Consider the following 13,871-nt stretch of genomic DNA (forward strand, 5'->3'; position numbering starts at 1 on the left):
CCTAGCTTTGACTCTTGAAGACAGAGCACTGGTTGAGTGATCAATAAATCTTTTTGACGTCTTTCTCTTGCATTATTAATGGCCATCCTGCCTAATAGCAACACATTATTTAACTTTGTAATATTTTATTTACTTGCCCTAATGTCGGTTTCTTTTAGAATGGAGTTCCACGAAGGCAGGCATACTAGGTTTTTTTGCTCACTATTGTTTGTCCAGCATTTACCCAGCAAAACACAGATATTCAGTGTATAAATGAGAAATGAGCCAGATTGTTCTTGTGAAAATTTTTAGGCTATACTGTATCACTTTCAATAAGCCTATGGACCTGTTCGTGAGTGTATTATAGACCCAGAAAACAGCTTCAGAAATAATAAAAACACACACAGTAACATACAAGACATTTTTTATATATTTTTTACCTCAAGGAAACACTTTGCCTCCAAAACTTTAAGGTTATATACACAGCTCCTTATAGAAAATAAATGAAAAAATATGGAATAAATATATAAAAGGATGAAACAGGCCTAGGTGTTTAAATCTGAGAAATATTTAAACCATGGTCCTATTCCATATCTAGATCTAGGAAGTCTTAACCTCAAAGTCTCATTGACCTGGGGCTTTCATATCCATTATGTGTTAGTAATCAGGTCTGACAATTAGGTACAAAACAAATACACAAATGAAAGGGTGGGAAGGATGGGAAGCTCAAAGTTCATCTTAGAGCAGTCGAAGAAGTAGAAACAGGTGGCTGATGTGAAGATCCAAAAATGTTACAAATCCCTCTATTAATTGTGAGCAATATGCTTCTATATGTTGAACAGTTAAACATCGGCTTAAAGTACTTACTACAGTATTCAACCAGCTCGTGACATTTTTTGCCATTTTACTGCCCTGGGACTGAATGTTTCCTCCCTCCCTCCCTCCCTGTCTCATTCCCTCTTCTTTCCTTCCTTCCTTTTTGGACAAAAATGATCAAAATCGGAATTTTCCTTTACCTACTATTTGCCAAGCATCTACAACCTTCACATATGTCAGCTCCTGTAACTGTCACAGCAGCTCAACAGATCAGGAAACTAGAGATCAGAGTGTGCTGATGTATGCCTGAAACTGGAATACCATAAAAAGTGTCCATTATTAAAAAAAAAAAAAAATCACTGAAGCATCATTTTTATCCAGGTGAAAATGTATATTCTATGTATAAAAGCACAGTTTTATTAAAATACTAAATATAAACCTCAATTATGAGACCCATAAAGCACTGTGCTCTAATGATACAATTTGGCTTCCTAAGAAGAAAATAGTATTGTTTCAACTAATGGTACCAAAAAGATGTAGGATATACTGACCTCCTATGCCTTTTGACCTGGGACACTGAGAAGGGTATATCACCTCTGTGATATTCTTGCTAAAACTGTATAACCTCAATTTAATCAGAAGAGAGCATCAGACAAACCCATATCAAAGACATCCTGCAAATAACTAACCAGTACTCTTAAGAAATAATGACATGGGTATGGAAGAAAAAGAAAGAATGCAGGACTGTTCTATTCATTTTTGGTATTTCTGGTGTATTCGGATCGTCAGTTTAAAGACCAGCTGCCAGTACACAGTATTGGAAGCATAAATATAGGGTTAATTCTGTACTGTATCTAGGATATTAGCTAAACTTTATGATGCAAACTTGTTTTAATATTATTTGCAATCTTCCCTAAAACAGTTACAATCGAAAGAGGATTCTCTGTTAACTAGAAACTCCAGTTAACAGATTGAAAATGACTTTACACTAAGCTAAATATAGATGTCATTTCTTACAAAGGCTGTATGTCTTCCCAAATCAGTATCTGAGCTCAGAAGATTAGAATCAGGAAGGCTAGTTTCATTGTCCTAACCAGAGAGCAGACCAGAGAGAGAGAGAGAGAAGTAGGACAAAAAAATGTCGCGGGGAGGGGCAGGGATTGAAGCCAGGAGGAAGGAAACACTATTCCCTTAAAACACATTAATTAGCCTGTGAATACTACTAGATGCTCCAGGCTAGAAGTGAGCAGCTTGCTTCTAAACAGATTTTAATTTTTAATCCAGTGGAATAGGTCAGAAGCAGCTCTCCCACCGGAGGCCCTGGCCCAGAACCTACCTGCCCCCAGGCACCACTGCAGGTCTGCTGGTAACTGTCACCTTTGGGTAAAAGCAATCTCCAGGCAACTGCCTGGCTCTGGGAGCTCTGATCCCAAGGAGCAGTAATAAAAGCAGGACGAGATCTCACAGTAGGGTGGGGGTTTTTGCCTTCGGTATTTTTGCAGAAGTGAGAAAGGACTTCGCCAATTAAAAAAAAAAAAATTTTTTTAAAGGTAGGATTGGAGATATCTATGTTTGAAATAAAATTCTAATAAAGATCAGCTTTACTACTTAATTAAATTTGGGTAGAGGAATATATGTTAGTGCAAACGAGATATTCATGAGACAAACGGTCTGACTTGGGAAAGATCTCCCAGGGAATCAAACGTCTAAATGCAGGGGGCCCTGAACAGAGCAGTCCCCAGCACGTCCAGACACGGAGCTAAAACAAGTAATGATGAACGGAGTCTGACCGATTCCCAAGCTCCTCACAGACCTCCGATTAGCTGGGTATTAGTGCAGCAGGTCTCAGCTGTCCATGGAAATGAGAACACATTTTAAAAGCTGCATTTGAATTTTAAAGGTACTCAACATTTCTGCATTGTTTACTGAAAAAGGTCAACATGCTTGTGTCTTATTTATGCAAGGCAGAACCTCAGTCTGAAAGCACTAGGTTTGCCACATGGCATTCGCTAAGAATGTGTTAAATGCATAGTTCCAGAAGCGAGAGTATTATTTTTCAACTGAGTGAATGCATTATTAAAGGACTACTGCTGTGTCCTTACGGGCAGACGGGAGAGGAGGCAGGGACGCTAAGTCACTCACTATAAATTCACAGCCACAACACCAAACCCACAGGACTCCACCCCTCTTCAATTCCCTTTTGTCCAATCTAGAAAAAAAGAAAAATGGAAACATTTAAATAAAACACATCTAAAACTTCAGAGCCAAGAGCAGGGTCTTTGGCTCTTTGGATAACAAGTACCTCATGGAGATTTGTGCCTGGTGTCCTTTCCCATATTTTGGATCTGTGTGAACATTCACAAGAGTCCTCAATTTTTCCTGCAGATCAGAAGTATAATACACTGACTCCTTCCAATAAGATTTGTATTAAAATAATGAAATGCCCACACGAGTAATTTTTTATTAACTGAACCTGAAATAATACATAATACATACCAATTTTATGACAGTGAGAAGAGTTATGCACTGTAGTAAGCTGAGAGTATCTGTTATATAAATTAAATCTTCTTAGGAGTAAGTCCAGTGTTTTAAGTAGGCTATGGAAAAGCATGATATTAATGCCAGGCAAGTTTCGACTGGAACACAGGCAAGCCTTTATCATTCTAGGAGAAATACTTCTCTGTTATAGAGAAATTCCCTGATAAATTCAGAAATTATCTTTTTTACATATTTTTCACTTGGAAAAATGTACATTATTGGATGTATAGCTATTAGATTTACATACAACTGTTCCAGTAGACATCTTCTATATAAAACAAAGTGAATCAGTGACAAAAATTCTTACCCTATTCGGATGTGGGGAGCAAATAAATGACCAGTATCCCCAAAAGCTTGGTACTATATGCCTGGTTTTATGTAACACTTTCCTCTTAAAAATAAGAATATGTAAAAAAACAAAAAAACAAAAAACAAAACTTAAGTCTTTGGAAACTTTCTTCAGGAAATTTCAGAAGACTATGGTTTTTAAATTACACTTTGGTTGGCTGTATTTTCCTCAACCTCATTTCCTCAACCTTAATTCTTATATTAAAAGAGCTGATGCTGACATAATTTGGTCCAACCCATCCACAGGTACAGCGCACATCACCCACTCTGCTCTGCGCGGGTAACAAGAGATGAATCAGGCACAGTCCACGGGTCCTGCCTTCCAAGAGCCCAGAGCTGGGCAGGCAGGATGGACAGCTGGATACCTGGGGGTACCAGACTGGGACTCTGTTCCAGCAGTATGAAGAACATGCTCTGGCAGCTCAGAATAAAGAGTGAGGATTCGGGAAGGGGACATGGGTAGGGAGGGCAGAGGCTCAGTAGAGCAGATGACTTTTGAGTGGATCTTAGAACATGAGTAAGATTAGACCAGGCAGATGAGAGCATTCTAAGTTGGAAAAAAACAAATCAGCCCATGCATGCCAAATTTAAAAATCAGACTTTTAAGAGTGTTTGATTTCAGGGGACGCCTGGGTGGCTCAGTCGGTTAAGTGTCTGCCTTCCGCTCAAGTCATGATCCCGGGGTCCTGGGATGGAGCCCCTCAGTGGGGCTCCCTGCTCAGCGGGGAGCCTCCTTCTCTCTTTCCCTCTGTCTGTCCCCAGCACATGCGTACACACTCTCTGTCAGTTAAATAAATAAAACCTTCTTTTTTAAAAAGAGTTTCGCTTTGTGGCACCTGGGTGGCTCAGTGGGTTAAAGCCTCTGCCTCCGGCTCAGGTCATGATCTCGGGGTCCTAGGATTGAACCCTGCATCAGGCTCTCTGCCCAGAAGGGAGTCTGCTTCTTCCCCCGCTCTCTCTGCCTGCCTCTCTTGCCTACTTGTGATCTCTCTCTCTGTCAAATAAATAAATAAAATCTTAAAAAAATAAAAAAAGTGTTTTGCTTCAAAAAGATTTAAGTTTGCAAAGCCTAACATGAGATAAGATCACGAAGTGGATGGTTACATTCTCACCAGCCTACCCTTCTCTCAAGCACCCTAGATGTTTAGGAAGTAGGTATAATTAGAAGGAGCAGAGGACTGAGAGCCCCTTGGTAGGAGCAGAGAAAGTGAGAATCCTTCCAGAACTGAAGTAAGATTGGGAACCAGCACTACATGCCTGTGAGGACAGGTGTTCCTGCTGAAATGAGAAAAAGCGTATTGCAGCGATCACGTAATTTCGGTCTGCTTAAATGCAAGTTACTCTCTTTAAGAAAGAGGGCCTACCAAGAAAAATGCCTGCAAAGTGCCATCAGCTACAGGGTCTGTAAGAATTCTGCTCTGTGCTAGCGCCTACTGGTCACAAGTTGAGGTGAAAGCAAGAATTTCCTTTCAGTGACTGAGTCACTCTGGTACTTGAGCACAGATGAAGACAGGCCTGGTGTTTTGTGCTCTGCCCATCTCCTGCCGCAGAGGGAAAAGAGAGGGAGAAAGCAAGGTCAGAAGGCCTGGAGAAGGAAAGGAGTTATGGGAAGTCCCTGTCCTCAGCTGGGCTCTAGGCAACGGCTCTAAGCTCTGAGGATTCTAGCGCTCAAGGATGGCTGGTTAGTGGCTGAGATATGACGAGGAGGACAGGACTTGGATGCACTTTCATAGTGCCTAGAAGGCAGCCAAACCAGAGTTTAAAAACCTAATGGACATTTAGGAAGCCAGAACCTAAATATAATAGGTAATATTTTGCTTATTCTTATTTCATAAAATGAAGTTCATCCATTCATATTGGTATTATTTTCAAAGGGGTACGTTATGTGTAAGTATCTATGTGTGCACTGGTGTATGTGTGTGTGTGTGTGTGTGAGAGAGAGAGAGGTTAAAAAAATAAACTGAGCATCTGGAGTGTGTGCATTGTTTATTTTTCTTTGGGCCATCTATAGAGGTAGAGCCAAGTTTCAGGAAGAATGTATTTAGGGCGCCTCGGAGTGTCTTAATTGTAATTCCCTTTTTATATGGGGAATTACAAAGTTATAGTTCCCCATATAAAAGGGGGCAGCTTCTGAGAGTTGTGTGATTGGCCCCTGAGCCTGTGGGGCCCCGCATGCCTCCTCCTGGGGTGTGTAGGCTGTGAGGCATGGGGCAGGGCTGCTCTAGGCTCTGAAGTCTTGGATTCTGACTCCCAGTTTTGGGAGGGGTCTGCTGCTGGCGCACTGCATGAACTTGGGCTGGTCACAGTTTTCTCAGGTAAAAATGCAAAGCCAGGGCTTGGATTTTAGGGACTTTTCATGGCTGTTTCCTCCCGCAGTGTTCTCTGACTTGGTAGCACAAGGTGATGTTCTAAAAAGAGGTTTTCATCCTTCTGGGTTTTACTTACTCACATTTGAGAGTCGCCGTAATAATAACAATGCCCCATCTAGTGTCCAAACAGGGAATACTGGTCCAGGAGTACACGTGTGGTGGGGAATGGCTCTCGGCCCTCTGTGGCATCAGGGCACAGAATGGCAGCTGGCAGAAAGGCTGCCCGGGGGGTCTTTTATCTCTCTGACCCAACTTGGTGGCAAAGGACATTTTTGAAAAAGCTGGGTTTTACAACTTCTAAGGATGATGTACAACGCCAGCACAGTAAGACTTTTATTAAGATTGCCCAGAATGATCTTTCCTAATATTTTTACTGGCAGCGATGGCCATAAACACAGACGAGCCTCAGGGGGCTGGAGATCAGAAGGCAGCAACTTGCTGATGGACGGAAGGAAGGGATTCTGGGCGTGCCCCAAGCAATCCATCCTCATTCTGGCATCTCACGTAGATTTTCACAGACAAAACCTGGAAGTCTGGCAGGGTTTCAATTCCCTCACCTTTCCCTTTTTGTTTCTTTCCTTCCAAATGCTCTCACAAGGAAAACGAATCTGACTATTAGCAGCTAACCACATGCTCTTAGAACGTCCCACGTTCCTTACCACTCTCTGTCCCTCTTCCGACTGACTGCCACCCCACAGCCAAGAAAGCACGGGAGGGAAGGAACACGAATACTGGGACAATGCATGCATCGGTTAAGCAAACGGGCCTCCTCCTCCTGTGTTTGACTCTCTTGTGCTGCTTTTTCTTCACTAAGTGCGGGGGCAATTTAATTTTTATACTGCCTTGTAAAAATCGCTGCGCTGTGGGACCTGCCTCCCTCTGGGAAGCCAGGTCGGTTCTGCGGAACATTTGGGCAGTGTCTCCTGCATGTCAGACACTGTCTTAATGATGTCTGGGCTAGGAGAACATAATGAGCCCAAACTCAGAAATTCTCCATCGAGCTGCCCGTCCTGCCCACAGCCCTGTGACCTAGATTACTGGAAGCACGTTTCACTTCTTGTGACCAAGTTCTTAGCAGCAGAGATTTTTCTCCTTGTTTATTACACTTAGACTGATTCTCTTGATGGTTGAACTGACCCCAGCAGCTGCGTATCTTTTGGAATTCTCCAGTGCTGACCCGGGCCGATGGCCAAAAAACTCACCTGCCTGTTGACCTGCTTCGATCTCTTCTTACTAAACTGGGTGCTTCTCTGTCACCTCCCTCATTAGCCTCCCTTCCCTCCTTACCTGCCAGTCGGTCACTTGGAATTCTATGATTTACTAGCCCCTTGCAACTTCTGCTCATCTCTGAACTTTGGTTTGCCAGGCAGTTTAATCTGCCTCCACTGAGATCCATATTCCAAAAATCACTTGATTCTAGGGTGTCCCAAATTTTCCTGACCCCCCCTCATCACAGAGCCCATATACCTGCTCCATGGTCTTCATGCCCAACCCAAGAGCAGCGTGCCCTCTGACTGAGTTCAGAGTGATGATCTCTGCTCAGTCCCACTAATCTAAATACAGGTCTGATGAGCTGAGGTATTCTTGACTACAACTATCACTTGGTAACCAGCAGCTCAGGAGGTTCAAACAGAAAACTGGTAAATAAAATTTGCCTTAAAGGCCTTCCATAACACAGTGATCTTTGACAAATACTGAAGAAAGAAGACATCTGGAATATTTACTGAACATCTAGAATGGTACCTGGTACACGATGGGGATTCAAAAAAATTTTGGCCAAGTTATATGTGGATATCTTTTAAATAACAAATTATAAATGTTTGGAGTTCGAATTGGATATTGTCAACTCCTTTCGGTTAAAGAATCTATCTGGTTCATATAGATATCCCCAGGACCCAGCACAGTGCCTGCCGTATAGTAGGGCTGATAGAAATTTGCTGAATTAAAATGACTTTGTAGAGAAAAGTACGTCAAAGTCACTTCTGGAAGATGTCTAATTTCCCGGGAGGCTAGATGTGGTAGGACAGCTTAAGATGTCCAGACAAAACTATCAGAGCAGTTGGACTCCTAAATCTATAGGCTACAATATTCTGGAGGCACTAGAGTCTGTGAATCTACCCCATGGGTATGAATCTCAACAAGAGAGGAATAGGAACTCTTCAGTGACCTAATGTACATTCCCCTCCTGCTGGGATCTTCTGTGCCTCCAGGTTTGACCTGGGAGGCAAAACTCTTCTGGACAGCTGCTTACTCATAAGCAAAACTAGGAAGCTGAGCTTGGCTGTGCCCCAATGATGCCTGAAACATGGATGAACTTGAAACAGCCAGCTATGGGCCCTCTAATGGAGCCCAACATAGTTGCCACAACAGCTGGATGGCAAAGGGCCATCCTGTAATCCTGTAATGCTCTTAGTGAATGCTGTAAGGCTAAGTGGTTTAGAACACTTAATTTTTTGTTATAGTTGAAGCTATCGAGAAATGTAGGAAACACTATACTTAGGTCATTCAAGGGTGCAAGATTCTCAAAGTATATTAGAATGTGTTAGTGCTCATTTTACATAAACCATAAAGCATCCATTTTTAAAATACCCATAGCAATCAATGTTTTTAATTGAGTAGAAAAACATATAGAGCTATAGAAATGTTTAGTCCGAGCTGTGGTTCCTGACAGTCATCTTCAGAGATAAATTTCCACAATGGATGTTTCAATTAAGACAGTAATATTTATTGAAAGGTAAACCATAAATGCATAGTCACTTGAAACATTATTGAACAGAAGTAATTTATACTGCAGCTGGAGCACTGCATTTTAGCCTTGCTTTGATTTTATCAGCATTTGTCAATTAATCAACGTGAACCTTGTAAAACATGTTCTCTTATTAGTGGAAACAAGCAATTGCTTGCAGACTTTGAAGGAAAGGTCATTTAATAATTTGCTAATTGTGCAAAGATAGATTTAAACTTAAAAAGAAAGGCAAACAAATGCCCATTACTGCTGTGCATACATGCGACTTTAAGTTTAACGTTGCTCACTTAAATGTGGTCCACGATTCCATTTTTGTTTTCATTTTTAACTGAACAGCAGAAAAAGATTAAGACGGAAATAAAAGTAAACTCAGGTTTTAAAATTTATTTTAAGAAATTTCTTGTTGTCACCTTTACCATTTCAAAGGAGTTGCTGGCCTTGAGGCTATGGTTCTAAAAAATTAACTACATTTTCCTGGGGAAATAAAAAAAGAGAGAAAAAAGACAAAGCAAAAGAAATAGAAAACAGCAGCACCAAAGAGCCATACAGTGGCAATGTTCCGTTTCCTTCTTTCTTTTTGGTTTTTTTATTTGCCTTAACTCATCCTTCATCCTGCGAGATGAGATGTCAGCTCCTGCTTCTGACTGCTGGTCCATTTTAAGTTCAGTAAGTGAGCAAGAAGCTGAGTCAAGTTCTCCCCGGGGAAACCCTGCACCCGCGCACGTGCTGACTTGACTCCCTCCGCCCCCCAGAAAGTGCTTCCACTTCCAGCACCGCTACCATGCGCTCTGCAGTCACCCACGGGATGCCACATTTAAAACGGGGAACATACCTTGGGGAGCAATTTCTACACTGGCGTCTGCAGGACTGAATCGAGAAATCCGCACCATCTTGGAAGTGGCTGTGACGCCGAGGACAAGATCACATGCCTCGAGGCATTTGTAAGACTAAGAATTTTGCATGGAGTTTACGGAGAGGAGACCGACATTGGTTGAACGGAGATGGGTGCTGCCAGACCCAGTCTGGGCAGACTGCTTTGCTGCACAGCTCCTTTTATAAGGGTTACGAGGCCGGAGTTGCTCTCTGCCTGCTCAAACTGGCTTATCAATCCATTCCATTCCGTTCTGTTCTGTTCTAAATAAGTCATTATTTCAGGCACATTTCCCTAAGCAGATGCAAACACTCTTTTCCTCTGTGAGATTCCCTTGGGCAAATTAGGCTTCTTGGAAAAGGGTCAAGGAGCAATCAAACAAAATACCTACTGAGAAACAAGCCTGTGTTTTGGGGGGATGCTGTCAGTCACACCAGCCAGGAATCCGATTTGAGACATTGCCTGGGCCATAATCTTGAATGTGATAGAGCTGGTGATGGGGCACAGACTCCTGATATCTGCAGCCCAAGTTTCTTTTTATGGTCATAACTGATAGGATTATTTTTTTCCCCAGCTTTATTGAGGTAGAACAGGCAGAAACAATTATATAAATTTAATGTGTACATACAGTGCTGATAGATACCACAACTTTTTTGTGGTAATCATCTCACATAGTTACCTTTCTGGTGAGAAGGGTTTATGTCTCAAGGAAACAAAACTGATAGTTGTAAGACAATGGAAAAAAATCTCCTTGTCTAATATTTCTAATTAAATGCTGCTAATCAAATTCCAATTTCTTAATTAAACTAATAAAAACTTTTATTAGGGAAAAGTTACTATAAAGTTGCTATCTTGTGTTCTCATCATCTTATCTAACAAATGTGGGATATTTCTGAAATAAACACTCATTAAATTTTTTTTTTTTTTAGTCCGAGGGAGAAAAGTCCCTTTTATGTTCTTTGAGTATCTGCCTTAATTCACTTCAGGTTCAGGTTGCTCACTTGCATATACCAAGACTTTTTTCCAAACAGGAGAGACAAGAGGCACATGCAAAAGCGGGCAGGCTGGCGGCTGGGTTACAGAAGGGCTGTTTCCCGACAGGAGTTATTTCGACATAAACACATATACCACATTACGAAGCCACAGGGAAAAATGAATGGATGTGGATGGCAGGTTTTCATTTGTTTCCGTGACATTCTGTAAATAAGTTTGTGTGTTTCAATTCAAACGGTTCCATTATCTCAGAGGTCTTAATCATTTGTGATGGCAGTTTCGGAAGTGCTCAAAGCGCGTGCTTAAGGAGCATTACTGGTATTTGGTGTAGTCGTGCTACCTTAAGCAGATTTACAACTTTGTTCATGGTTATTCTTGATCATCTCTATTTAAAAGTAAGTTCAGGCTCATGAGGTGCCTCAAGCATCTTCTGGCATTTCTGTCTGTTGGTCAGCTCTCCCCCCACTATATCTGGCTCTGCTGGGCACCCGCACACTCTTCCCATGAAACTACAGTTGGCAAGGTGAACGGCGGGAATGGTGGCTGGTGGCACTAAACTAGGGAACACATTTAAAGAGGGCAGCCTTGTTTGAAAATGTCCCCTGGATTTTGGTTGTATCAGGTGAGGCGAGGCCAGAATTTTAGGAGTGTTTGCCCATGAAAAGACAGTTTGCTCTATGCACTTCCCAAGAGGAGGGGGCCATGCAGTGCCAAGAGGGTCTGGAGGCACCAGGGTCAGCTGGAATCAGAGGGAATAAGGGGGGGAATTTGGGCAACAAACTTGTTGGTGTTTTCTGCAGGAAAGGCAAAGCAAGGCAAGGTGAGAGGTTTAGGGTTGGCTAGTTGGCGAAATTTCAGCGGTATATGACTGGTTCCCAACTGTCCCGTATCTGGCGCTGAGGTGATTTAGTAGGGGGGATAATATTCTGGACTGCAAGGGCCTGAGAAAAGGAGGTGGGTGGGGGCATGGGCTCAGGATGGCTTGATCTGCACATCCGAAGAGTGTTCCTAGGCCAATTGTTTGAGATCTCTAGGAATTAGCTAACCCTGCATGGACAGAGCCTTCCCCAGGATCTGCGAGGCCCTAGGATATCCAATTATCATGAAATACAGAAAATAAAAAACACGATTAATGCAACCCTGTCAGAAACACTGCCTCAGAAGCATAAGAACAGAGTTTCTCAGACTCCACGGTGCAGAGAAATCACCAGGTATTTTGTTAAACTACATGCGGATTCATTTGATCAGGTGGGGTTTGAGACTCTGCATTTCCTATAAACTCCCTAGTGCTGCTGGGACCACCGTGAGAACCCAGGGAGAAGAATATCCCTACAAGTCTGCTCTCTAGCTCACCTTCTGCCGAGAAAAGGGGAGGGCTTCACATTTACTGAGCCCTGCTGTGAACCAGCTCCCGCCGGGCACTGAATATTCAGACTTCATCCTATCTCACTTGGACAACACCCTCTGCTCCTAGGAAAAATTATCCCCGTTTTAGAGGTAGGAGAACTGAGGCTCCGGGTGATTAAGTCACGGGGCTTGGGTCACTTAGTAAGAAGTTATAAATGTATCTGACCTAAAACCCCTTTTTTTTTTTTTTTTTGCCCCACTACAACATCAATACAGATGGCACCACTCTGATGGAAAATAAAAAGTCTGATCTGATAAAGGCTTCATAAAGTATAAAGTCCATGGACTTGAATCATGGGGGCATTTCTAACTTGACTTCTGAAAAGAAGGGAAATTCTAAATGGTGTTCATTATCTCGGGACCAGAAATAAATGGTGCTGACTAAATAACTTCTATTTTTTTATGGCCTTTGGAGAAACACTGTGAATGGGACTCCCTCTTAAACTAGGGTTTTTATTTTAAGAAGTGATGCGTGTATGCGGTAAGATATATGCAACCGAAGTTTCTCTTCCTCCCACGTGCCCTTAGTTCTACAGCTCACAGAGAACTGTCGTTAGGTTTGTGGCCTTCTAGAGAATCTGGATGAATAATAATATTCTGTGCAAATAATGCACTTTTTCATACAAATTCATTCATACAGTCATTTTAAGGCACTGGGCGGGGGAAACAGTAAATAAAACACACAGAAACCCTACTGTACCTTACATCCCAGTAAGGAATATATACATCATAAACAAAATAAATACGTGATATGTCAAATAGGGATAAAAGTTAATGGAGAAAAAGCAGGAGAGGGGATGATTGTGATTGTAAATGCAGTGGTGAAGGAAGAGCCAACAGAAACAGTGACATCACCGTAAAGACATGAAGGGAATCCTCCCATTCCACGCTGACTTTCCCTTTGGCAGTGTGCATTAAAGCTCTCCCCATAACAGAACTGAACAGGTCTACCTCATTCTCTTTCGTGGGTCCATAGGATGCCACTGTTTGCACATAAGGAGGTTCTAGATTAATCCTGTTGTAGAATTTGTTAAGATGATCAGTTAGAGGTCATAAAAGGATTGGGGGAATGTAGCATCCAACCTGATGAAGTGCTCAGGTGAAAGAAGCTCTGGATAGAAGTCCCAGAGCCACTCACAGCTTCGCCCCCCGCCGGCCCCCCCGCACCGGTGCTTGTGTTATCCTTGAGTATTGCTGGAATGTCTTTTTGAGTGTTCTGGCCTCAGGAGAGGTTCTCCCCTTTCCTGCCTCATCTTAGCCTATGCTACTGTCGACCATGCACAGGGGGATGTCTAGAAGCTCCTCTAGCTGGGGTTGGTAGGGTAGCCAAGGCAACACCCTGTTTGCAATTTTCCTCAGTGTCAGGCTACCTGGAATCCTTACAGAGTCAAAGGAAATCTTTGACCCTCCAGGTGACAAGCTTTATACATCCCCCACAAATGAAGTAGAAACAAACATTTTAGGGAGCAGGTAACCCTCTGGGCTCTAAAGGCTATCTTCCCCTTTAGGAGAAAGCATGTAAGCTTCCCTAAAACAAAACAAACAAAATCCTTACCTTCCAGTAAAATTTATTAATGTGGATACAGATGTTTAACTCTGGGCCATCTGACTGAACAGATTCCACATTTAATGAAAGATTAATTTATTCATTTAATTATTATCTGAGGCGGGGCCTGGATTATGTCAGCACTCAGCCAAGCTCTGTAGGAGGAATAAATATCAGTGCACCATGGCTCCTGTCCTTGTCACCTTCTAGCTTTCAGCAAAGACAGGACAAGTAAAAAACCAAACAACACAACATAGC

The 13,871-nt window shown here is 42.3% G+C and overlaps 1 protein-coding gene across 11 annotated transcripts in view; it reads right to left on the reverse strand.

Annotated features, from left to right (window-relative positions):
* ENOX1 (ecto-NOX disulfide-thiol exchanger 1) overlaps nt 1-13,871 on the reverse strand; it is a 572,082-nt gene that overhangs the window by 238,301 nt on the left and 319,910 nt on the right. Inside the window, exon 1 of one of the 11 annotated variants that reach the window (XM_059144566.1) lies at nt 9,629-10,131. The exons of the other annotated variants lie outside the window; for them this stretch is intronic. Coding sequence (XP_059000549.1) covers nt 9,629-9,686 — 58 coding nt within the window. The 5' untranslated portion in view covers nt 9,687-10,131. Of the gene's footprint in view, nt 1-9,628; nt 10,132-13,871 lie in introns of those variants that run through there. 11 annotated transcript variants of the gene reach the window in all.

Source organism: Mustela lutreola, chromosome 13 (assembly GCF_030435805.1).
Source record: "Mustela lutreola isolate mMusLut2 chromosome 13, mMusLut2.pri, whole genome shotgun sequence".
NCBI classification, from domain to species: Eukaryota; Metazoa; Chordata; class Mammalia; order Carnivora; family Mustelidae; genus Mustela; species Mustela lutreola.